The 24,916-nt window shown below is 53.5% G+C and overlaps 3 protein-coding genes across 3 annotated transcripts; 1 reads left to right on the forward strand and 2 right to left on the reverse strand.

Moving 5' to 3' along the window:
- Positions 1-31: 31 nt before the first annotated feature.
- Positions 32-4,492, reverse strand: TGME49_216530 (ribosome recycling factor protein). Its single transcript, XM_018779736.1, has 5 exons — positions 3,059-4,492; positions 2,409-2,503; positions 1,951-2,034; positions 1,508-1,564; positions 32-868 (listed from the first exon to the last, which is right to left on the reverse strand). The coding sequence occupies exons 1-5, from the start codon at positions 4,077-4,079 to the stop codon at positions 677-679; spliced, it is 1,449 nt and encodes a 482-aa protein (XP_018635250.1). The 5' UTR covers positions 4,080-4,492; the 3' UTR covers positions 32-676.
- A 176-nt stretch (positions 4,493-4,668) lies between these two features.
- TGME49_216510 (thioredoxin, putative) lies at positions 4,669-12,753 on the forward strand. Its single transcript, XM_002370920.2, has 9 exons — positions 4,669-6,252; positions 6,657-6,975; positions 7,455-7,577; positions 7,956-8,056; positions 8,681-8,744; positions 9,309-9,403; positions 9,955-10,198; positions 10,775-10,867; positions 11,804-12,753. The coding sequence occupies exons 1-9, from the start codon at positions 5,273-5,275 to the stop codon at positions 11,918-11,920; spliced, it is 2,136 nt and encodes a 711-aa protein (XP_002370961.2). The 5' UTR covers positions 4,669-5,272; the 3' UTR covers positions 11,921-12,753.
- A 176-nt stretch (positions 12,754-12,929) lies between these two features.
- On the reverse strand, positions 12,930-24,474 carry TGME49_216500 (tRNA synthetase, putative). Its single transcript, XM_018779735.1, has 7 exons — positions 18,878-24,474; positions 18,391-18,495; positions 17,556-17,855; positions 16,364-17,163; positions 15,376-15,926; positions 14,320-14,861; positions 12,930-13,843 (listed from the first exon to the last, which is right to left on the reverse strand). The coding sequence occupies exons 1-7, from the start codon at positions 24,160-24,162 to the stop codon at positions 13,753-13,755; spliced, it is 7,674 nt and encodes a 2,557-aa protein (XP_018635249.1). The 5' UTR covers positions 24,163-24,474; the 3' UTR covers positions 12,930-13,752.
- Positions 24,475-24,916: the final 442 nt, after the last annotated feature.

The raw sequence follows: 24,916 nt of genomic DNA on the forward strand, positions 1-24,916 counted from the left end.
ATCGAATCATTTCTCAGTTCCAGTTTTTTCCAGAAAAAAGAGTTTTCAAATCCATGTTCCTCAAGCTCTTTTTCAAGCCATGCATGCAGAGCAGCCAAGAAATCACCGGGGCATTCCGAATCTGAAACAAAGACCTTGCATACATATATGTAGACATGGAGATATATACATATATATACATACACATATATACATACACATATATACATATATATATATATATATATATATATTACTAGAGTGAAGTACAGGCGACTCTCGAAGTGCACAGCGAACCCCACAGCAGGAGATCCAGAGGTTGACGTATTTGTCGAAGACTTTGGACAGACGACTCCATGTGAATGCGAATGAGCGTTTCTGCCAGCACCCGTCTTGCAACTGGAGTCAAACGGAGGGGCCTCAATGAGGCCGTGGAAAGCGCGCTCAGAGCCTCATATCATCAGTCGCACACCGGCCGGCTCCCGAGAGAATGCCCGAACGTAACGCCTTATGCATGTACATATACATGTATATACATATACATATATATATATATATACCTACACACGAGCTCAAAGATATATGCAAATGCATTTATAAAAATTTGTATGTCGACCCCACACTTTGTTTTGAATGCGTTTGAAGAAGAAAGATGGGAGTATGTCTTCTCTGGAGATATACTGTTCGCCCTCGGAATTCAGCTAAGCAGGAACTGCTGCATTTTTTCATTGAAAACTTTGTCACACTTGGCGACGTAAGTTTCCATCAGCGTCGTGAGAGAAGCGTCCAGCTCGCGCCTCTTTACATCGTCGATACTCCGAGATTTAAACTGCAACTTGTGCAAGTGGCTGCGACCTGCTTGGCGCATGTTTCTCACCGCGCTCTTTGCCTGAAAAGAAAGGTGAACTCAAATGCATCTGCACTCTGCGCTTCTCCCCACACCCATCGCTGCGTCCATGCATGCACAGATACACGGCACGAGACCCCCGTCAAACTCGACGTTTTTCTTCCTCTCTCTCCACTTCTTTCCCTCCATCTCTCCACACAAGTCGATCTATCTCTCTGTCACTCGCTCCATCTCTATCTCTGCCTACATCGAACTCTCACACAACGTCTAGTTCGTCCAGCATCTCCATCTCTCTGTCTCACCCTCTAACTCTCTTTGCCTCTCTACCTATCTTGCTGCGTGTATCTCTCTGCGTCTTTCTCTCTTATCTCTCTGTGTTTACACGTAGAGGCGCGCGTCTGCATGCAGCCACTACAGAGAATGAGAGAGACTCCCTTCGAGACGCGAGACATGTCGCATATTTCAAAGCTGCATGCACAGCCGCGCCTGCGCCGTCGACCGCCACAGAAAATCAAATCTTTGAAGGCTTTCTTCGACGCAGGGCTGTGGGTCACGCATGCAGGCGTCGGCAACGCGAGTCTGAGCACTTGTAAGGGTCTGCGTCGCTTAACGCAAACATTCGGGGCAATGAAGCGTCGCGAAAACTTGCAAAAGGTTTCTCCCGCATTTTCACTCGCCTACCGTGACAAGAAACACGCGCGCCTTCGTCTTCAGCTCCTCACGCATCTCGGACGTCACCTGTATGCATGCAAAAAAAAGTCAAAGCCTCAAGCTGCATGCGGCGAAGGCTGCGGCTTCGAGATTCTTGTGGACGCGGGAGAGATCGCCCGCCTGCACGAGCCTCACAAAGAAGCTACATCATGTGAGGCAAAAAGACCTTTTTTTCTTCCTCGCACTGTTGCGTTGTCTGCTGCATGCACCATGCATGCGCCTGCTTCTCGCACCCAGGACCGCGCCTGCCACTGTGGGTCGGCGACGCGGGATGCGTCGGAGATCTGCAGGCCAACAAGGCCAGCTTCGAGCAGGCTTCTCTCCCTCGCTTCGCCTCTCGCGTCTGTGTCAAACTCAGCGGACGTTGCAGACGTCGAGTTAAGGCTTTGAGACTGCATGCAGGAGCCGCGGACCTTCGGAAGTTGGAGTCGAACTGCAGTGTTTCCTTCTTGCTGCAAAGTCCACTTTGAGTCGGCGGCCCGGAGAGCTGACATGACCTGGCAGAACGAGTTGAGAAAGAAGAAAGACATCAGCGACAATGCAGAGAAGAAGACGCCTGCGGGGCAGAGAGAAGGGGAGAGTGGAACCGATGCGAAATCGACCTGAGCTCAGAAAAGAATCACCTGGGAGCGGCCAATAAAGTCGAGTCCAGAAAAAGTCCGACTCGAGAGCCTGCGATGCACAGTGTCAGCTGCAGCTCGGACGGAAGCTGAAGCTTCCGAGAGAAGGGCGTCTGAGTTATTTCTTCGAAACGAAGTTGCTGCAGGGAAGGCGTAGACAGCTTCGAGAAGAAGAGAGAGAAGAGAGGGAAGATGCGGAGAAAACAAAAAGGAAAAAAAAGAAACAGACGAGACAGAGAGCGTGTGCTTACCTTGGAGAGATTCGCCTCACTGAAGACATGGACGTGGACGGTCGAGGCGCCTCGCACAACGACCTGCGCGAGGTCCGACAGTCGCCGCTTCTCGCCTGGGAAAAACGGAGTCGACGCATGCAGAAACGCATGCAAAAGCGCATGCACAACTGCATGCGACAGAAGAGAAAGAGAAGGCGAAGCCGCAGCAAGAGACGCGGCAGGCGACGAGAGGCTACGAGAGGTCCAGAGTGTGTAGCCGCGAAGAAAGACAACCAGGAGACAGAGCAGCGCTTCGCGTCTGAGATGCGACACTGGAGAGCACTGAGAGAGGAGACGCGAAGCGAAACTGAAGGCAGACGAACGCCAGATCTTCTTTGAACAAGCATCACCTCCACGCAGAATCTGTGAAGACGTAACTGTATTTTCTCTCGCCTGCCAGTGCCTGAGCTCCACATCCGTCATCCCGCTCCATCGCTTGAGATGAGATTCAGTTTCGTCGAAGCAACCGGCGAAGCCGCGTCGCCTCCGAAGAAGCCTCAACAGACAAAAACACCCAGAGGAACCTGCGAGAATGGCTTTCGAAATCAGAGAGAGAAACAAGAACAGCCCCCCCATCCCCATCCCCCTCGCCGGTAAGAGAAGAGAAGAGACGCGAAACGACCGCTCACCGCCTGCGGAGACTGGAATCCGTTCAAAATGTTCCGCGCGCTCGCGGTGGACCAGAAGGGCAGAGATGTCCTGCACCATCTTGTCGATTGCAGCCTTCATGTCTGCCTCATAGGCTGCTACGCTGAAGACCTCTGCCGCGCCGTTTCTTCTGCCTTCTCTCTCGTCTTCTTCGTCTTCTTCCTCGCCTTCTTCTTCTCGGACGACGAGTCCCCGAGCGCGAGCTCGCTGGAGGCCTTGAGCCTTTCCACCCACACCGCGCGGCGCCCGCGGAGCGTCTGCGGCCGAGAAGGCTGCGTCGCCGTCGCCTCCAATGACTTTCAGAACCTTCCGCATGCGCTTGTCTTCTTCGCGTCCGTCCTCGCGGGATTTCTGTCCCTTCTTCTTCTTCCCGCTGGCCATGCAGCGCCGAGAAACTGCATGCGCGGGAGAGGACGGAGACGCGCGCCACGGAGAAGCGGGAGCGGAGAAAGAAGAAGAGAGAAGAGAAGGAGAAGAAGGCGCGGAGGAAGAAGAAGAGAGAGAAGAAGGAGAAGAAGGCGCGGAGGAAGAAGAAGAGAGAGAAGAAGGAGAAGAAGGCGCGGAGGAAGAAGAAGAGAGAGGAGAAGGAGAAGAAGGCGCGGAGGAAGAAGAAGAGAGAGGAGAAGGAGAAGAAGGCGCAGAGGAAGAAGAAGAGAGAGAAGAAGGAGAAGAAGGCGCGGAGGAAGAAGAAGGAAGCAGCGACGGACAGGAGAGACGCACAGCAATGGGTGGACAGGAGAACGGGAGAGGGGAAGAGAAGAAAGAAGAGAGCGATCTACCAGAAGAAGGTGAGGCGAATGAAGAGGAGAGGAACGGGAGGGGACGAGAAGGTAGCGTAGAGAGACGGCGACGCTGGACAGCGCCTGGAAACCGAGCAGAAGAGAAGAGAGAAGACGCAGAAGAGAAAAGAGAACCGGCGGAAGGGGAAGAGCGACGGGAAGCGGGTGGGCCTCTGGCCAGGGAGAAGGAAGGCCGCAGCGACATCGTGGCTGGAGAGGCCATGCACGAAAAGAGAAACAGAGGAGACAGAATTGGAAAAAGAGAGAACGTGGAAAACGGGAACCGAAGACTCAAAAGCCTCCGACAGCTGCGTTAGGAGATGAGAGGAGGAAGAAGAGGACGGGGAGGCAAGAGAGGGAGGAAAGAAAATGTAAATTGTCCGCCTCGTTTCTGCGGAACCTGAGACTGCGGAGAGAGATGACGCTTCCAAACTCCCCTCAAACAGCAGAAGGTCGATTGCCGGTCTTTCTCTCGATCGGCCTCCTGGCTGGTCTCCGGTTACACATGGCGTCGAAGGTCGCGCGGAGGGAGCGGAGACACAGCGAGAGCGGTGAAGAAGGGAAGAAGGCGAAGAGAGAGGCGACGTGAGAAAACATGTGAAGAAGGAGAAAAAAGGAAAACTTTGGAAAGAAGAGTTTTCCAAAAAAGAACGAAATAATGGCCTTCAGAAGCAAAGTGGGTCGTCGAGAAGCGTCGCGTGTGTGACTTTTCTCGAGAAGCCGTCCAGCGGATTCTCCTCGGTTTCTCCTCGACGATCTTGGCGCTGCGAGAACCTCTCCGGATTTCTCCTTTCTCTCCTTTTTTCTGCTTGCTCGCGTCTCGCATTTCCTTCGCACAGTTTCCCCCGTCCTCAGTTTGTGGACTGCCTTGGCGTCCAGGGAAGAACCGAGAAGCCCTTCGAAGCCTGCCGCTTCTCTCCCGTCGATTCGCCGCGAAAAAGAGCGCAGACGCGGAGGCAGAGAGACACTGGGGAAGACGAGCAGAAAGAAAAGAGAAAGAAGAGCAGAAAGAAAAGAGAAAGAAGAGCAGAAAGAAGAGAGAAAGAAGGAGAAGAGCGTGCGTGAAGGCTGCCGATCTTCCTGGACGCTTTTGGGCTGCTGTCGCGTCTCCGGTCTGTCGCTGTCTGTTCTTTCTTCCTTTTTCTCTTCGCCTCCCTTCTCTCTCGTCCTGTCTCTTTCCCTCGAGTTCCTCCCTCTTCTTGACGGTCCAGTCTCACTCTCACGCTTTCCCCTTCTCTGTGCTGTCGCGGAGGACGCAGAAGTTCTGCTTCTTATCTCTCCACTCTCTCTGCCTTCTTCTCCACTTCCCCGCTCCTCTCTCCCTTCGTTCAACTTCTCTCTTCTTCACCTCTGTCCTCTCCTCTGTTCCTCCTTCTCTTTCCTCTTCACCTCTCTCGTTTCAGGTGTACGTACACCATGTCGCGCCGCCTTCCGCCTCGCAGTTTCTTCGCCTCTCAGGCGGTCGCTGTCCGCGCCGCTTCTCTCTCGCAGGCGCCTTGCAGATTCCGCGGCTTTGCTGCTTTCTGCAGCGCCTTATCATCGTCTTGTGCAAATTCTGCGCTGCGCTCGCATGCGGTTTCCCTGTGGACCTCGCGGCTCTCGAGTGACAGACGGGTCTCGAATCCGGTTTCCACTGCCGATCGAAACTCCGCAGAACGCGCCCTCAAACGCGATGTGCGTCTCGGCGCTCTGCTCGCGCCTCTCCGCCGAGAAGTTGTGCATGCAGTCGGCTCTGCCGCGAGTCCCAGCAGCCGCGAGAAGAAATTCTTCAGCTCCAGAGCCGGCGAAGGTCGAGACGCCGCGCTCGACAGCGCGTCTCACCCCAACGACGTAGAAATGAAGGAGACCGAGCAGGCGAGCGCGCCGGAGAATGAAGGGAAGAAGAAGGAGAAAGAGACGGAGGGGAGTCGTGGAAAGTCTGAGTCTGTGGGGGCGGGGGAAGCGGTCCACCGAAGCGGTCTGCGGCGCGTGTTTTCGCGGCTGTTCTACTCGTGCGTTCTCCTCGTTGGAGGCGGCGCTGCGTTTCTCTTCTTCGCCTTTCCGTCGGTGCCTCTGGACCTGAAAAACGTGCCGGTTGGGTCCGCGCTGCAGGCCGCGCTGCAGGCCGCGCTGGGTGGGAAGGAGACTCCTGAGGAGACAGGAGACAGGAAGTCGGAGACAGGGGGGAAGGAGACGCGTTCGTCCTTCGCCTTCCTTGTGCGGCGAGATCCCCTCGAAGGATTCTCTCTTGTGACAGACGCAGAATTCGACAAGACGGATGAGGCCCTCGTTCTCTTCCTCGACGGTGAAACCCAGGCCGAGGAAGAGAGCGAAGCCATCCGCAAACTACGCGCTCTTGTCGAACGCATGCAACAGGAAGGAAAACTAAAAAACATCAGACTCTTCTACGCCTGGAGGTGAGAATGCAAGACACCATCACGCAATTCAAGATGTCACTCCAGTTCCAAACGATACGATACACAGAGCGAAATATATACATATCTATATATCTATATCTATCTATCTATCTATATATATATATATATATATCTATATATATATATATATGAACATTGTGGCATTGTGTTGTGAACGATATCACGTAGTTGTCAATCAAGATGTGCGTATACAAATATATATATATATATATATATATATATGTATTTGTATATAAATATCTTTACAACATCTGTTTGTTCACAGTTATGCCTATTCCTCTAGGTCCATATGCATACATGTTTCCTTGAACGGCTCTGTAGGTCCTGGCGCGTAGGTGTATTTGCTTTTCACAAGTCTGGATTTGTACTTTCTTCTTTTTAAGGACGGCAGGGAATTCTCCAGCTCAGGGCGAAGACACGGCAGTGATGCTCTACAAGGGACAGCGTCGGTCGCGGTACGCTCTCGCCGAGCTTTTGCGCGGCGAGGCGGAAGAAGCAGGCGAAGTAGACCCCAAAGACAAGAACGTAGAGCCAGCAGCGCTTGGAGAAGAAAGGACGAGTTCAAGGGAAGCCGCGAGTGGAGAGAAGCTTCTCGAGACATTCTTTACGCCGTTGAGCGAGAAGGAGAACGCGTCGCGCACGAAGCGCGAGAAGGGCAAACATCTGCCCATCCGAGTCGTCGGTTCCGCCTTCAAACGCGATGTAAGAGCAAGTCAGAATGAACCTAGAGCGGCGGAACAGACAGAAGGTAGCGATGGGGGTCGGCAGAGCAGAAGGCGAGAATCGTGCGTAGGAGGAGAAGGAGAGCATCGGGGGGAGGAGAAGGAACGAGAGAGAGAGGAGAGACAGGGAGGCGAGAAGGCTAGAGAAGAACGAACGGGGAGAGAGGGGAGGAGCGGCGGTCGAAGGAGACGGATAGGGAGAGAGAGAGGAAAAGAGAGAAAGAGGAGACCAGAGATAACGAGAGACAGCAGGGGCAAGAGAACGCGGGAAGGCGAGAGATGGAGCAAGGACCGCCTTTGGCTTCGGCGGATAGGCTAGACCTGAAGAAGGAGAGTCCGAAGGGAGAGAAACAGAGACGGTATTTCGACCTGAACTGGAAGGCAGGCAGACAGCCAGGCTACAGAGAGACGGTGGCGCAGGCATACGAGGTGTATCTTTTTCGTGTGATTTTACTTCAGGTCTTGGACGAGGCGAAGGCGGGCAATACGATTCTTCTTCAACTGTTTGAAGACTCTTGTTTCCTCTGCTTCCTCATGCGACCTTTCCTGAACTCGGTCAGCGCACTGCTTGCCGAGTACAACGTAAGCGTTCTTTCCACTCTGTGTGGGTGTTGCTGCTTTTCGTCGCTTCTCTCGTTCACCTTGGCTTCCTCTCCGTTGCCTCGGTCCCTGGAACTTGCTCTTCTCTTTCAGCATGTGAGAGAGAGTCCTTTCGGTTTCGAGACTTTGCTCGCGTCCTTCGCTGCCTCTGTCTCTCGGCTTCCTCGTTCTTTCGCGAGTCTCCTTCTGCCTCTCTAAGCCGTCAACAGTGTCTGTGAGCGTCCTCGTTCTTCCCGCAGTGTCTGCTGTCTCCTGACGCCTCTTCGCGCGCGCCTCGCCTCCGTCGACCTCCGTGAGCTGCAGAGTCGCTCCTCGCGCTGGGGGGCTGCACTCCGCCTTTTCTCTGGTGCCTGTCTGCAGATCCCGGTGACGATGAAGAGGTTGAACATCGAAAAGAACGACTTTCCAGAGGGATGCGTCGTCACCAGGGCGACCCCAACGTTCGTGTTGCACCGAGGCGCGTAAGGCGGGGACGGCCGGAAGGCCCAGGAAACGTCGGCGTTGCTGAAACCGGAGAGGCTGGAGTTCCAGACGCTGAGTCAAAGCGGAAATCGGGGGGAAGTCCAAACTGCAGACTACGCAAAGTCGCGGGAAGTGGAAACAGAGAAGAACTTAAAAAGAGTCAGGAAAAATGTTCCAAAACTCAGGCGAACGTCAAAACGCGCCTAAGATGCTCGGAAAAACAGCAAACACCTGCGTTCCGCGCTGCCACAGTCTGCGAAGAAAACCGACGAGCCGTCACTCTGCGGCCGCAAACATGCAGTCAGTCACAGAGAGAGCAAACGAAATATAGACGCATATGCATAAACATATAAATATATATATATATATATGTACATATATATATATATAGAGAGAGAGAAGTAGAAATATAGGTAGTTGCATTTATATACCTATGGGGGAAGTGTGTATAGGTGGAGAAACATGGATGGATTCACATTGACGTCTGGGGTTACATAAGAAATTATCAACGTACGGAAAGGCGTACAGAGACCTAAATTTGGAGTTTTGTTGTGTCGCGATGCATGTCTGGTCTTGGCAAACTCTCTGGGCTGCGTCGACGGTTCGTTTTCTATTCTTTGCAGACACGAGGAGGGAGAGAGATGGTCAGAATTCCGACCTCGAGATTTCATTGAAAAACTGGAGAAGGTAAACTTGCGTCTCCTTGGCAAAGTCGTGGATCTCTCGAGTTTTCAGTTGTCACCGAATTTTTCACTTTTTCTTCTGCACAGCAGACTGCATGCGCATCGTTCCCCCTTTCGACTCTCCGTGCATGCTTCGGAGTCTCCTTCTACTTACCGATCTCCAGGAGACTTTTCTCTCTTAGTCGATACATCTTTGTATGCAGATACCCCATAGTTACGTATATACACATAATGCCATGAGGAAACGACGTACGAATAGATATAAAGATGCTTCCTATGCACCCCATGCAGACGTACGCAGGTACGTACATACACCTAGAGAAACAAAGCAGCAGGAATATATATATATATATATATATATATATTTTATGCGTAGACTCCGTACACTCCATGTGTATCTATACGCCTACATATGTATGCATACAGAGAGACATGAATATATATATATATATATATATATATATTCGTGTCTGGATGCCTGTGCATTCGGATACACATGCATGTATGCATAGGATAGTAGGCATGTGTGCATTCGGACTCGTCTGTAGATTTGTTTTGTGTTTGACAGGAGTTCGACCTGCCTGTTGAGCTGCGGGAGAAACTGCATGCGCTCCTTGACCTCCTGCATGAGCGCTTCAAGCGCTTCGGTCTTCTCTCTGTTTGGTGCGTCGGAGTTTCTTATTTTTCGTTTGAATGTATCTCCTCTCGTCTCCGGCACAGAAGAGACTTTGCTGTCGTCGTACTCGTCCGCCCAGTCTGCACATGCGAATATGCCTATATCTATATATATTGATAGATAGATACGTGTAAACAATCGCCCGTAGATATATATACATATATTTATATGTATGAACAGTGTATCTGCATGTGTTTGTATATATATTTATGTATTGTTGTCGGTTCTGATGGCGTGCAAATACCTGGGTGGATACCTGAATGCGTTTGTGCTGTGCAAATATTTACTTCAATATAACTCTACATATGTATATCAACGTATACATATACATATATATATGTATATATATATATGTATATATAGAAATATATATATTTTTGTATGTATATGTATAGGTACGTAGATTGGCATCGGGCGACTAGGAGGCGCGGAGAGGCATATGGACAGCCACTTCGGAATGTATGGAGACTGGGAGAATTTGTGTTTTTTGAAAAAAAGTCGATTTGTGTTCGCCGAGATTCTTGCTGTTTCCTCTTAGGTTGCTGGAAGTGCGTAAGATGGAGGAAGCGTTCCTTCAGGAGCAGCAGCGGAAGCAAGCGCGAGAGAGCCTCGAGCTCCACGGCCTCGGCGCGCAGACCGCTTCTTCTTCGCCTTCTTCTTCTTCTGGAAACCATCAGACGGAAGCTCGCGAAAAAACGACAGACGAAAAGTCGAGAGAACAGGACGAGAAGCAACGGGAAGACGGCGACTTCGACGCCATTGTATCGATGCTCATGAGTCAAGTGAGTCGAAGGAGCAGACGTTCAACGCCGTCTTCTTTTCACTAGATGGAGTGATTTGTATGTCGAGACATGTTCTCGTACTCACATTCTGAGTATCTCTACCCTCGTGCGTTTCTCGAGTGTCTACAGGTATATATGGCTATAGACTTCTGCAAATGTATGGCTCCGCAGGTCTATGCCGAACACCACTGGTATCCACGAATATATATATATATATATATGTATATATATATATGTATGTATTTGTATATATTTGTATATATTTGTATGTGCATGTGTGTGTATATCCAAGTGGAAAGGGGTAAGCGTGTCAGTGTTTGTTTCTCTGAGGAAAGTCTTTGTTTTTTTTCTTCAGGAGTGAAACGGAGAACTTTCTTTGATTTGATATCTCCTTTTCTCCTCAGTCTGCTGCCGACGCCTGGCTGCTCTTTGCACTTTCTCATTTTTGCAAGGTCGTATTCGGCCTGTTCGTTCCAGCTTTTTTTCCAGCCAGTTCCTCTCGAATTTTCTATCTGAATGCCGCTCGAATGTCAGGTCACATTTCCGTTCAAAGGCCTTCCAATTTTCTCTTCGCAGGACATGAAGCGCTTCGATGACCTCAGTGAAAATCTCGAGCACCTGGAGCGCGAAGCTGCGAACGCAGAGGCCGACGCGATGGCTCTCGGTGTGGTGAGGTTCCGTCGGCGAATCACGGTTTTCTCTTCCTCTGTTTTGGCCTAGACGCCTTCGAGAAGTTCAGTCCTGCCCACCGTATCAATTGGACCAAGCGTGTGCCTTTGATGTCACCTGAAAAAAGTTGGTGGACAGAACTCGAAAGTATACATTAGAGGCTTCGTAGGCGAGAGCTCCGCCATTCAAACGGACCCTCAGGTGTCGCTCGTCTTTTCAAGAGAAATTCAGAAACGTTTCAGAGACGCGATGCCTCGCGAACGCAAATGTCCTTTCCTTCGGAAAACCATCTGGCGTCCTTGTCTTTTGAGTGAATGAGGGGCTCGTCTTTTCTCTGTCGAAGACAGATCGATACAGTCCTTCTTCGCTCGACTGAAGATGCGATTATCTTCTTCTCGTTCAACTGAACTTGGCTGCGGTGTTTCGCTCTTAACTAACGTTATGCATTTTCTTCTCTCTGGACGTAGGTTAGCTGTTCGCCTCTTCCTCTTCCCTTCTCTGCTTCTTTCATATCGATCGGTTCCCTATTTACTTTCTTCCGGGTCTCCGCTCTTCTTTGCCTCTTCCTCACCCGCCGTCAGCATGTAACGCTTCAACGTTTCCCCTTTCGTCTCACGTCGTGCAGCTCTCCTCTGTTTTTCTCCTTCCCTCACTTCGCAGCGCTTCCTCTGTCCCCTCCGAACCTGTCTCGTTTCTCTCTTCAGGCGATCTTGTGTTTCTCTCTTTCTTCTTCAAATCTGTCTTCTGTGTTTGCACTGTGTTCTCAAGAGCTGTCGCCCCCGTTGCTTTCCTCTTCGTTTGTCTCTGTCGTCTTTCTTCTCCGTAGCTCTTTGTCTCTTTCGTCTCTCCGTCGTTCCGCCCCCCTACTTTCCTCCAAGATTGTGTCTCCGTCGAAATCTTTTCTTCCTTGTGTGGACATCTTCGCTGTTCCTGCAGATGATGGGAGAAGAATTGCTGCGCGACGACGTTGAACATCTCGCGGAAGCTCTGTTGGCAGCTGAGAGTCTCGTCGGACAAAGCTCATCGGTGGAAGGCGGCGCAGGGCGACACTGATCAGATTCCAGTTTCGTTTTCTTTCTTCCTTTGCACAGCCGGAGGCGTCTCCCCTAAACGCTGGCTTCCTCTTTTCTCTCCCTTCTCTCTAGCGTCTTCCTTCCTCGTTTCCCTCTCCTTCTCGTCTCCTTGTCTCTCTCTTCTTCAGCCTCGTCCTCTCTTCTCTCGTTCTCTTCGTCCTCTCCGTCGCCTCGTGTCTCTTTTTTTTTGTTTCTTCTCTCTCTCCTCCGCGCCTTGCATTTCACTTGCGTCCGTGCTCCCCGTCTTCTGCTTCGCTTCATCTGAGTGAGCGAGTTTTGTAAGACCAGCGCCGCTTGCAAGAAAATCAATTCGACTGAGGAAGACCTGCAGCTCAACTGAACCGACGAGCGTCGGTGTTCAAGAGGACGGATCCGCAAGCAGTTTTTTGCCTTCCGCGGCGGGTCTCGCTCGCGCAAAGGCGCCAAAGTCGAAAGCATTTGGTCTACATGCACCTTTTCTCTGCCGATTTCTCTGAAGCTGTTCTGCTGCTATCAAAGAGTCGGTCTCGGTGGCTTTCTCGATGGTGCTTTCTCTGCTTCCCTTCACACATGCCGCGAAAGAAAGCAGAGATCGCGGCTAAACGCAAATACGTCACTACACAAACGAATCCGGAAGAGCTGGAAGAAGCTCAGAATGCGTGCTCTGCGGAGAACAGATTCACCTGCTTCCCCTTTACATTCATGGCAACCAACAGAAATCCTCAACGGCAATTCATTCAACCTTCGCTGCTGCATGCGCGCGCCACGCTCGCTCACCTCTGACTCAGTTGCCTTCAACTCTCCAGTTCTCGACGCGCTCTCGTTTCACACACGCATATGCATATATGTATATATATATATATATGTATATATACAAGTTTGAAACGGATACTGGCTTCTGTCCAGACGTGTACAGATACCGGCATTTTCATTCACTACATATATCTGTATATTATATATATATATATATATATATACATCTGGATGTTTTGTGTGTCTCTAGACGCACACGAGAATGTCCATGCACTTGTGTGAGTGTGGATATCCTTGCATCGAGTGCATGCGTAACTCGGTGTGTATCGATCTAGCGACAGGCGTAGTTGCTTTTACATATTTCTTCAGGTAAGGTCCAGTCTGCCGCGCTTTAGCAGGCTAGAGGGGAATGCGCGAGACAGACGAGGCGCAAACGCCCCTCGTTCAAAACAAAATGGAAAGACAAATGAGAAGGAACAGAAGTCAAGGCGAGAGACAACTGTTGGCAGAAGGACAGAGCATGGACAAGCGGGTCGGCAAGCACCTGCTTGGAAGGAAGAAGCATGTTGATACAAAGTCGGCGTTCTGGTCGCATTCTCACATTGGAAGCCCCGATCGGTCACCGCAGGAAGCAGAGGAAAGGTTTCCGCGTATCAACATTCTCGCATTTTTTTTCTCGGGGATCCTGTTCGAATTCTCAGGCACCCCCCTGTAGTGAATCAAATTCAAAAGAGAAACTTGCAGACCTGTTCCCAGATGAGAAGGAAAACACAGCAACTCTTGGCAAAGCCTGATGATGCAGGTGCAGTCCAAAGGCCAGTCAGAGAACGACGCACTCGAGACATTCGTTTCTTCTTCTGAATTTGGATTTTCTTCGTTAACCCCAAAAAACGCGTCCTCTGTTGTTCTCTTGCCGAAAGCCAGATTCCTCATCTCCCTCTTGTCCTTCTCGCCTCCTCTCGTTCATGCCCTTTGTTTCTTCTCTCTTCTTTCTTCGTTTTTTCTAAGTCTTCTCGCTTTCTTTTCCTCCTTCTCGCAGTCTCGCCTTTCGCGCTTTCGTCCGTGACGCCTTCTGCTTCATCACTTTTCTATCTCGGCGAGTTCGTGTCTCGTTCGTTCCAGCCGCGCAAGCAGTTTCCTTTGAACTTCTCGCGGAGCCCTCACAGAAAACCTGGAAGAGGCAAACAACGCAGAGAGTAATGGGTTCCAGACGGGTTGCGCCTTGTCCAAAAATCCAGTCTTTTAAACTTCTATGGGATACGCGAGAGAGTTCAACATCACTCTTGGTGCTGTGTGGCGCCGAAACAGGGCAAATCACCCAGTCGCTTGTCTCCCAGCCGAAGCTCTTCTGTCGCTCTCACCCTTCTCTCTTAGGCGTTCTGGCTCTGTCTCTCTCGGCATCTCTTTCTCTTTCTCCAGAAAAATCGTCTTTCTTCCCCCTCTTTTTCTCTGCTCTCTGCCTGCCGCTCCATCGTCCGTGTACTCTTTCTCCTTCCTCAGTGTCGGCTTCTGTCTCTGTCGCACCGGGTCACTCACAACGCGCTGGGTTCTCTTGTCCCCCGCTTTGTGCTTCTGCGCTTTTGCGAACGAGAGTTCCCTCTCTCTCTCAGCCGCTGAAGCATCTCAACAGTGAGTTCCCTCGCTTACTCTGGAACGGCGAGACGCGCCTCCAACTCCTCGATTTGTCTCCGCAACCTCTGTCTCTTCCCTCCGTGATGTGCGGCTCTTCTGCTCCCTGCCATATCTCCTTCCCCTCCTTGCTGGGCTTCCTGTCGAGCATCTGCATCTGGAAATTCATCTGAAGGCACTCCATCCTTCTCTTCTCTCCCCCCAACTTTCTCCACCTTAGCTCCTGCTTGCACTTTCCGCGCGTCCACGTCTCGACTCGCTCCGGATTCCCCGCGAAGCGTTTCGGAGGCAGGTGATGACAGATGAGAATCAGACGCCGACGGCGAAGCATGCGATATCACAATCTCCATCTCTCGGACGCTTGCCTCGAGCTCGTCCGCCTCGTCCGATTTCTCGAGTTCTTCCGTCGTCTCGGTGTTCTTCTCGCTTCTCCCAGTCTCTGCGAGTTCTTCGCTTCTCCTTCGACTTGTCGCGCGGCTTCCACTCGAGCGAGGTTCGTAAACGACAGACAACGCAACAGGGTCGAGACCTGCCCAAGCCGCGACGAAGAAACGCTCGCGCTGAACGAAACGAAACAACCACACGCAGGGAGAAGCGAAGAGACGCAAAGATGCAGGAAGCAGCGAGGTTTCACAGATGCACAGCGACAGGCAACCCAAAGGCGAGGGAGGAGGAAAGAACGACGGAGACAGCAGCGTTCGCGCTTGCAGAGACCGCAGCACTCGCTTTCCAGGAGGGAAGTGTACACAACCCAGTTCATTAAGAGACACGAATGAAAGCGAGGATTCAACCGAGTAAATTGGAGAGCTGCAAATGACTTCTCAGCTCGAACCTCCGCTCCACTTGCTGTAAATAAAGAAACGAGCTCTGGACGACTCGTGGAGGCAGCTAACGACCGCGAAAAGACACGCAACGGTGAAGGCACAATTCCCCAGCTTAGATGAAACAAGTTGAAAAGGCCCGTTACAAGTCTCCCATCCTCTATCCCTCCAGTGCACCGGAAAGAGCGAAAAACCTCTACAAAAAAGAGGTTCCACTGGCACACAAAGCTCAGACATTTCTTCCTCGTTTTACCTTCAAAAGGGTGAAGAGTGTTCCGTTTTTCACCCGTATCTCAACATGCATGGACTTGTCGGTTGGCCTCGCTTTCCTGTCGGCAGCATCTGCTCTCCTTTCTTCCTCCTCGACTTCGTCTTTCCTCCTCTCTTCTTCTCCCTCATCTCCCTTCGCTGGCGCTCCTGCGGGCACTCGTGCTGTCGCTGCATGTCCTCTTCTTCCTGTTCTCTGTCCTGCCTCGCTGTCTCTGCCCAAGTAGCCCTCAGTGCCGCGCGTTCCCTCCCCCTTCCCTTCCCTCTCTGCTTCGTCGATTTCTTCGTCTCCACAGGCCGTGTCTGCCGCTGCCTGCATGCGCCTGTCACTCTCCACCACTCCGGGTCCTGCTTCGTTCCCTCCCTTCTCGCGCGCTTCCGCCTTCGCTCCGAATCTCTCTGTCTCCGTGCCGCCTTCCTGTCTCCGCGTCTTCGGCAGGATCGCCGGCGCCTCCTTAAGAGCTCGACGCAGGCGCCGGACGGCTCCCTGCAAGACGGGGAAGAGTCGCAGGGCCTCTGTGTCCAAGTCAGGCGTTTCTGTGGGGAGAAAAACGGCAAAGCGGTATCGCGGTGAAAGGGGATCCAACGGCGAAGCAAGAGGAGCTGAACATGCCAGAGGGGAGAAGCGATCGCTCCGGGAGAAATGAAACGCGAGCGAAGACGACAGAAGACTAACAAGACACAGAGGAAGCACCTAGAGGTGAAATCCCAATGCCAAACATATACATGTAGGCGAAGCAGCTCCGGTTTCGAAAAAGCGAAGGGTCGGCTCGAAGCGCGAAATCAGCGAAGCCATAGCAAACGACAACACAGTTGAAACGTTGGGCTTCACAAACTATTGAGATTGCTGGGAAACCTTTTCACATTGTGTTTTCCTAAAACGCACGCTAGAGTTGCTCTCTAGAAAAGACAAGATTCTAAAGGCTCGAAACCACCAGGGCCTGGTGCCTAGGGCCATCGAAGAAAAAACTCACCCGACGCATGCAGCGGCCACCGAGACGCCATCAAAGCGCGAGAAGAAGAGGCAAATGCGTCTGGAAAAGACGCGAAAGAAGCCGAGGAACACGAAGGCGTAGAGGAGGAAGAAGAAGCAGAGGAGGAAGAAGCAGAGGCATTTGAGGTTCTGTCGTCTTTGGGGAGTCTAAACGGGACTATCACAGACTGGAAGAGTGCCTCAGTGATGAATGGAACGAAAGGGTGAAGCAGGCGTAGAGTCACGTCAAAGACGGAGAGCAGCAAGTCGCTCCACAATCCCAGTTGGTCCTCAGCTGCAGGTCTACACTTTCTCTCCAACTCTGTCCAGTGGGTTCTTCGGCCTTCCAAAAAAAACGACTTCCTTCTTGTCGAATGCCCACTCGCGCCCACCTCCTCAGCTCCTCCCACAACAGCCTCTTGTTTGTCACCTTTCTTTCCTTCTTCGTTTTCTTCTGCTCCTTCTCCCTTTGTTTCTTCTTCCCATTCTCCTTCCTCGTTTTCTCCTTCTTCGTTTTCTTTTTCTTCGCCATCTCCGTCTTCTCTCGACCCTGCTTCTGCGCGCTCCCCTTCTCGTGGTCGCCTCCCGCCTGCATCTTCTCCCTTTCTGTGTTCTCTCTCGCCTTCCTTCCCGGTGCCAGAGAGACCGGCGCTCGCGGCCTCCGCGCGAACGGCTGCGGCGGCAGGGAGGAGCCAGGCAGCCGCGTCACACCAGAAAAAGTTCTGCAGGGCGTGAGCCGCCGCGCCGGCCTCCATCTTCTTCAGAAGCTCCGTGACCTCCTTCGCCACTTGGAGGGAGCGGCTGCGCACAGAAGGCAGAACGAAGGCGGAGCTCTGTGGAGTGAGTCTGCGTTGTCAAAAATCGCGGAGCCTGCGTCCTCAGAAACGCGGCCGCTGTCTGAGCTCTCCTCCTCACTCGAAGGGCGTCGACACACAGCCGCGGTCAGGGACGACGCAGAGACCGCTTCCAGACCCCGAGGTGCCGACGAGGAGGTAGTTTATATAAACGTAGGAATCCCATTTTATAATGTGTAACAGGGAGTCTAGCTTCAGTTGTTATCTGATTGGTACTGCATGCTACCTGCACAGCTGAGGTTTGAAAAACGCGTGAAGAGGCCCTCGAAGCGAAGAGTCACGAGGCGAGCAGCAGACATACGCGCCTCTCACGCGATGTAGCTCTCGTCTCTCTCTCACCTCCAGTAATAGCGTGCAACAAGTGGCGACAGTTCGTTTCTTCTGTATTCGTCTCCGCTGGCGCTCGCGCCTCCAGATAATCTGTCTATCTCGACTTCGCAGCGGCGCTTCAACACACTCTTCCTGGAGACTCCTTGTGGACAGGGGAACTCTTCCCCGTTGTTCTTCATGCTCGTCGGACTCGAAGATTCAAACTCTTTCTCCTCTCTCTCCTTCTCGCTGGTGTCTGTTGTCTCCTCTCTCTCGGCTCGAAGCGAAGGCGCAGGCGGCGGAAACTGCGAGGCGAACCGTTCGATGAATCTGCGAGAGATCGGAGACAAAGTCTCGTGGCAGCCACTGCACAAAAGATCTATCAGACGAGGCACCGCTGCAGGGGGAAGGCAGAACCCATCGAGGAAAAAGCTGCAGGGAGGGATAAAAGTATCTTCTTTTGGGGTGCTGGACTCGCAGAGACTCATCTGGCAGCAAGGTCTCTTCGCCGGCGCCTCGGAAGATCGTCAACTCACGCCACGGGCAAACCTCTCACACTGTGTTGTGTAGAAACGCATCTTTCAAAAGCGTCAGGAGGAGGATAAACGCCTGCCGTATGAAAAAACCAACACAGAGAGCCGCGCGCGTGAAGTCCAGGTGCACAGAGAGTCAGACAAACAGAGTTCCACACACTCGTCTCAAGAAGAGCGAGACGCATCGACGGAGATCGAGACTGAGAGAAGCACAGACGCTCGGCTGTGGGGGCGAGGAGATGAGCGTCTTGTGTCGAGGAGCTTGTACAACGCAGACGCAGTGACGCGGCTTTGCCTCTCTAAGCGAGGCAGATCCACGTTGGTTTTCGTACCTGCCGGCATGCCACAGTTTATGGAGAAAACGACGAGAAGACGCCAGCGCGCCCTCATCGAAAGCGACGGAGGCGCCGGGAGACATGCCGCTCAAGAATGTCCACCTGCAGACCGAGAGAAAAGAGAGAACCAGCACACCTGTGCATGCAAGCACAAGCCCTTTGTACATGCACCGTTTTGCAGCTTCAGCGCCCCCGCCTCTGCTCTTTCCAGAAGACACAGGAGAACCTAGCAGACGTGGAGGAACAAGAACCTCATGGGAGACTGACGTCCGAACCTTTCTCCTGTCTTATTAAGCAGTCCAACACTCTCTGCTTCTCGTGCTCGAGATTCCTCTGCTCCTTCACTCCGCGTTCCCCTCCTTTTTTCTCCGGTGACCTCTCTGCAGATCAACAGAGCGACCACAGGGGTCCCGTTGGCAAGCGGCGCGGCTGCCGGGGCCTCATGCAGATTCTCTTTTCTCCCTTTCCGGGATTCAGGTCTCACCGCAACGCGTCTGCGCCTGCTTCGTCTATAAGCCGATCTAGGTACCCGCGCTCGACGTTCCCCTTCGTTTTGCTCAACTTCTTGCCTTCTCTGTCCACCAGCAAGCCATGAAGCGTGACGCGAGAGAAAGGCGCCTGCTGCGTCAATGCGGCGCAAAGCACGAACTGGCGAACAACCCAGAAAAACAAAATGTCTTCTCCCGTGACAAGCTCCGTCTGCGGGAGACGCCAACAAGGAGAGATTCCAGAAGCGGAGAGAGAAGAAGAGGAAGGAGAGGAAGAAGAAGACGACGAAGAGGAAGAAGGAGAGGAAGAAGGAGAGGAAGAAGAGGAAGAAGAAGAGGCGGGAAGCGAAGTAGGGGACGAGGCCGGCGGCAGAAAACAGGGAGAGGATGAAGGCCCTGCGTCTGTGTGTGCGTTCTTTGCTTCTCTTCGAGGGTCTTCTTCAGCCACCTGGCTGCATGCGAGAGGCCAAAGAGCACTGGAGAACCAGGTGTCCAAGACGTCTCTGGATTTCGTGACTGTCAGCTGAAGCTCCGGCTCGGAGAGTCTCTCTGTCTCTCGGCGTACCTCGTTCTGCGAGTTGCCATCTCGAACGTTTCGTTCTTTCTCTGCTTCCGAGGTGCCTTGCATGCGCGCCCGTCGCAGAATCGCTGTCGCGCGTTCCTTCGGGCGGTCGAAACCGAAGTCTTGGAGACGCGAAGTGAGATTCGCCTCGACCGAGATCCACATTTCTTCTTCAGACGCTGCAACTTCATCCCATTCACAAGCATCCTCCTCGTCTCCCTTTTCTCCCTCTTTCTGTCGAGCTCGGCCCGAGAACCTCACGCGCCAGACAGGAAGCGGAACACCCCACGTGAGCTGTCTAGACAGACACCAAGGTCGCAGGCCACCGTCTCCTCTCGCCATCCGATTCCACTGTCGCTCGAAACGTCCAGGCAGAAGTTGAAGACCTGCCGAGTTCTCCCCTTCTCGTTCTTTTGCGACTCTCTCTTCTTCTTCGTTCGTCCGTCCTGTCGGGCGGTTGCCTCTTTCGCCTGGGAAGCATCGCGGCCAACAGGCTTTCTCCAGTGAAGCCTCTGAAGCGCGGAACTGGCTGCCCTTAAAGGCGTCTCCCGCGCCTCTGTCCGAACTTTCAGGGGAGTCGTTTTTCAAAGGAGAGTCGCAGGAGTCACGCGTCTCCTGTTCGAAAACCGGAGGAGGAATTCTCCCGGAAGCGAAGGTGCTGGGCCTCCTCTGGGACGGACTCGCCGCCTGGCCCCCGCGTATTGTTTCCGTCGTGGCAATCCCGGCCTCTCTGCTGTGCTCTCTGCCGGAGATACCTTGGAGACTGAAGGTCCTTTGCGGCTTCTTCGTCACCTTCTGGGCTTCTCGAGCCAGAGCCGGGAGGTCCAGAAGCCACTGGGAGGAAAGGCGCAGCTGCACCTCGGCGCCTGTTCGAGTCGAGATCCACCTTGGCCACTGGCCAGGCAAAGCGGCGGAGTTGCTCGCGGCCGCGCCCTCGTTTGCTCCTGTGTGCTCTTCCCAAACCCCGAGAGAACTCCCCTCCCGCGCAATCGCCTCCCACAACGACTTTCTCTCTTGAGCAAAAACTCCTGTAGGCTGTCGAGGCGCTGACGACGAGGCGCGTGCAGTCGAGAAGGCGGGGGACTCCGGGGCGGGGGCGCCTAGAGGATCCTCCGCGTCCTCTCCCGATACCCCCACTGGAGACACTTGCAATTGTGTCCCTTTTGGCCCGCGACTCAAGGGTAGAGAAGGCGTGCATGTCTCCGTTTCAGAAAAGACCGCCAACCCCACAAAATTCGTCTGCAGGGCCGCCTCTCTTTCGCTGTCTCGCGGCGTTCCTTTGCTGCCGGTCCCTGGTCCCTTCGCCGCTTGAAGCAGCTCGGCTCTCGCGGCTGCTCGCGGCTCTTGCTCCAGCGAGTCGAGAGCGCGAGCAGGGCCTTCTGAGGAGGAGAGACGGCATTCACTGTCGACTCGATTTCCAGGGCGATTCGGAGACACAGCTGAAGAGCGAGAAGAGGGAGAAGCGGCAGAAGGAGAAGAAGAATGGAGACCTCGAAGTTGGCGAAGCCGGGTTCCGGCTGCGCAGGCAAGAGGATGAAGATGCTCGCCGTCGTGGACGAGGAGCGGCACCGATCGCTTCACCCCTGGGAGTTCAACTTCCCAGGAAGAGAAACAAGCGAGTGGAAAGGTAGACGAATGGAACGATGTGGCAGAAACCTGCGACGCACTCGATTTCTCACTTGGAGAGCAGATCCGACGAAACGTCTGGGGTTTGACGCAGATGGCGGCGATCTGCGTGAGCTGTCGCGGATCCTCGAGACAGATCGCGACGCGGATATCGCTTCTCGCCGTCTCCCCGTCTTGTTCTCTTCGTCCGTCCCCATCGACTTCGTTTCGTTCACCCTCCGTGTTCTCTGGAAGCGCTTCCTGCGCCTGTCCTTTCGAAGGCGCGAACTCCACCACCGTTTCCTGAGGGCTGGACGATGACCTGTTTTTCGACGAGACTGGCAAAATCCGGCAGGAGAGAAAATAGAATCTTCTACCCTCCCCGTCGGGCGTCGCCTGGTCACCTGTCTCCTCCTGCGTCTCGCGCCCGGGAGTGTCAACGAGGCGCGCCTCTCTCAGGCCTCCCGAGATGTCCCGGCAGCTGTCTGTAGCTCCCGGCGCGGCTTCCAAACTTCGCTCCTTCGCCTCCACCCCTCTGACACCGTCTTCATTCAACACTGCATGCGGCGTTTGCTCGCGAGAAACGGTGCTGCCCCGCGCCTGCATGCCCTCTAGGACGTTCTTCTCTGCTTGGCGAAGGTCGTCCAGAGAAGGGAAGAAAACCTCGAAGTCGGCCAGCGCTGTCTGAGCGCCGCAGTCCCACAAAGTCAAGTAGGTCCCTTTTCGGATATACTTTTGTCGGAACAGTTGGACAAAGGCGCGAGTCACGAGGTCGCAGTAGGGCCCATCGAGTGTATATACTCTCCGTGACCAGTCGCACGAACACCCCAGCCTTCGCTGCTGGCGCTCAATCACGTATCGGCATATCGACACCCAGCGGCTGAGCAGGGCAGATTCGTGCTGTTTTCTCTCCCCGTCTGCCCGCCCAAGTTCGTCTTTGCTTTGTTTTCTTCGCTCGCGGATGCGGACCTCGTGACGCCGCAGGAGCCATGTCATGGCAAGCCCTGCGTGGTCCGTGCCGGGGATCCACTCGGTACGGCAAGCTGTCAAGAGACCGTTGCCTGTCCTGCATCTTCTGTTTTTGCCGCGTAGGTCTGCGTCGTTCTCGATTTGTTTCCCTCTCTCTCCATCGCAATCCTTGCTCCCGGGCCCAGCCGGTCGGAAAGGTTCGGCTTTCGTCTGTTCGAAACAAGTGCCGATTTGGGTCTTGTGGGGGGACGGAAACTTGCTTTCGTCTGTTTCCAGATTGCCGGCCTGCCTCTTTTCTGTCGCCTCTGTAACAGACCTCGCCTCTTGCTCTCTGCTGTCGCTATTTTCCCCCCGATCCTGAGCTTCTTCCGCTTCGCCTCCACAAGCGTTTGCTCTGTCGAGGATATCTCCAGCTCCTCTGGAACCGCCGGGGAGAAGCAGCATGCGCTTGTGCCTCACAAGAAGCTCCTGGAGGGCGAGGCTCGCCGCGTGACCGAGGTGCAGAGGACCTGTGAGGTTGGGAGGCGGCATGAGCAAGCGGAAGCGCGTAGGAGGTTCTCCATCTTCGTCGTTTCCTGATTGTTGTGATGTCCAGACTCCAGAGCAGCCACTTGGTTCGTCCGCCTCCCGTCTCGATGACACGCTCCATTCTTCCGCGCTCTGTCTCATCTGTTCGCGGCCTCTGCTCCTCTCTGCGTCCTTCAGGTCGCTGCCTGAAGGCAAAGGCCCACGCGGCGTTTCGGAGTCGACTGACGCGTTCCAGTTGCCGGGATGACGCCTGCGAAGCATCTCGCAGTCACAATGGTCTACCCGATTCGCGGTCGGCGGAAGCGTGCATCTCCCCGGGTCTTCGAGTTTGGCCGAAGTCCAGACGGAGGCATTTTCGCGACGCGCTGAAAGAGGCGCATTTGCTTTCTCGTCGCGACGGCCCGCCAAAAGTGGACGAGACGGAACGGTTCTGTCGGCCAGCACAGAGGCGGCCGCCTTGTCGGCGTCGAAGACACCGAGCGTCGCTTCCCACCAGGTGTACAGACACCTCTCCCAGATGTGGTGCGGGAACGCACGCGGCAGTCCAGTGGCCGAACGTTCCTTCCACTTTTGTTGCTCCGGCCTGTCACGCGCGCATGGCGAGCTGGAACGCAGGAGCGTTGCAGGCCGACAGATTTCGCGGCGGACCCCATTCAGAGGATACTTTCCCCTCGCGATTCGTTTCTCTAAACAAGTCTGATAGGCGACCACGGGGATCCGAGAGGGAGGGAATGCACCGGCGGTGTCAGTGCTGGGAATGGTCCAGGAGGCAGTAGAACCAAGTGAAACCTGAGTCAATGAAGAGGCACGTTTGTCGCAGTTTTTACTTTGGACTGGAAGCAAAGATGAGTCACACGCTTTCCCTTCCTCTGTAACAATAGGCTGAACGCTGTTGACACGGACAGTGCGAGACGCCTGTGGTTGACGCTGATGGTGTCCTCTGGTTTTCGAGAAGACGGGAGCGGGCAGAAAAAGAAAGGACGAAGTCGGCAGTATCGAGTTGAAACAAAGGGAATAATCGAGGCCAGCCTCACCGCGAATTCGGGCGACCCAGCCATGGCAAATGTTCCCTCGGGTTCTGTTTCCGGGTGGCCTACACTTCGGACCCTGCGCCCGTGGTTGCTGCCAGTATCGGGAGACTTTTTGCCGTTCCTTGGAAGACTTCAGCGATTCACAAGACAAACCGTCCCTCTCCTGGGCAGATTTCTCGATGTTTTCTTCGCATAAAACGAAGGAACACAGAGAAGCAGACCCGGCGCAACCTTCCGCTAGGCGAGACACCCCCGATCCAGACTCCGCGTAGGCTCCAGACGGACTTGTCCATGTATGCCATTTGTGTCTTGCTGTATCGTAAGGATTCGTCTTGTTTGCCAACTTCCATCGGGGCTTTCTGCGGGTCTCTGACCGTGTTGACGCAAAACGAGCCCGAGAAAATGCAAAGTCACCAGCCCCATCGATCGCTGCGAGCGAGAGATAACCCCCCGGGGAAGCCTGACGACTCCAGCAGCTAGGCTTGCGCACACCTTCAGCCAGAAATGCGGAAGGAACAAAAAGGAAAAAATGGGCGGTGAGGAAGACGTAGAGGATACTCCAGGAAAAGCGACGGCACAGTGTCATCGTGAACCTACCGCATCTTGTTATATAACGTGGATCATGTGTGCGTAGTGGTTGTGTCTTAAAGCTAAGGTGGGGCTGACGCGGCGAGTTCCGCCCTCATGATTCACAGAAAACGGATAAATGTAAGAAGCTTGCGAGGTGCCAGAAAGAAAAGGCTCTGCCTCAACAAAGTGTTTAGTATCTCATACTGTTGAGATGCTGCAAACGTCACAGGTCCAGAGCGCCGCGTAAAGTTGTTGGAGAACTGGCGAGATGCGTCACCCCAAAAATGCCGCAAACAAACTTTAACCTCCCAATATACGTTCTTGTGAGAGTGGAACTGAAGAAATTCAAGCAAATATGAAGTTGATGAGAGAAAAGAACGAAGGGACCCTCCGTTCCGACAAGACGCGTTTCCGGGAGTGGACCAAGTGTGCGGAAGCACTTGCCGGAAACCTGCTGCTTTACGATGGCGTATGGAGACAAGCGACCACAAGATTCGCTGTTCTGATTTGAAGAATCGAATTCTGGTAAAGGGTAGGGAACGAGGGAGTTAATGGAGTATCTCGCGCAACGAGGAAGAGGGGATAAAATCTTCAATATCGGCTTCTCGTGTCTTCCTCTGTGGAGCAGCGTGCGCCGCTGTGTTGCGCAGCCTGGAAACACTGAGACATTCAGCGGAAGTCAAATTCACGAGATAGCCGGAAGTCCGGTTTCATGCATTTTTTGAGAAAAATGCGGGCAAAACGACTAATAAATCCGCGGCCGTAGACCT

The sequence above is a fragment of the Toxoplasma gondii genome, chromosome XI (genome assembly GCF_000006565.2).
Source record: "Toxoplasma gondii ME49 chromosome XI, whole genome shotgun sequence".
NCBI classification, from domain to species: Eukaryota; Apicomplexa; class Conoidasida; order Eucoccidiorida; family Sarcocystidae; genus Toxoplasma; species Toxoplasma gondii.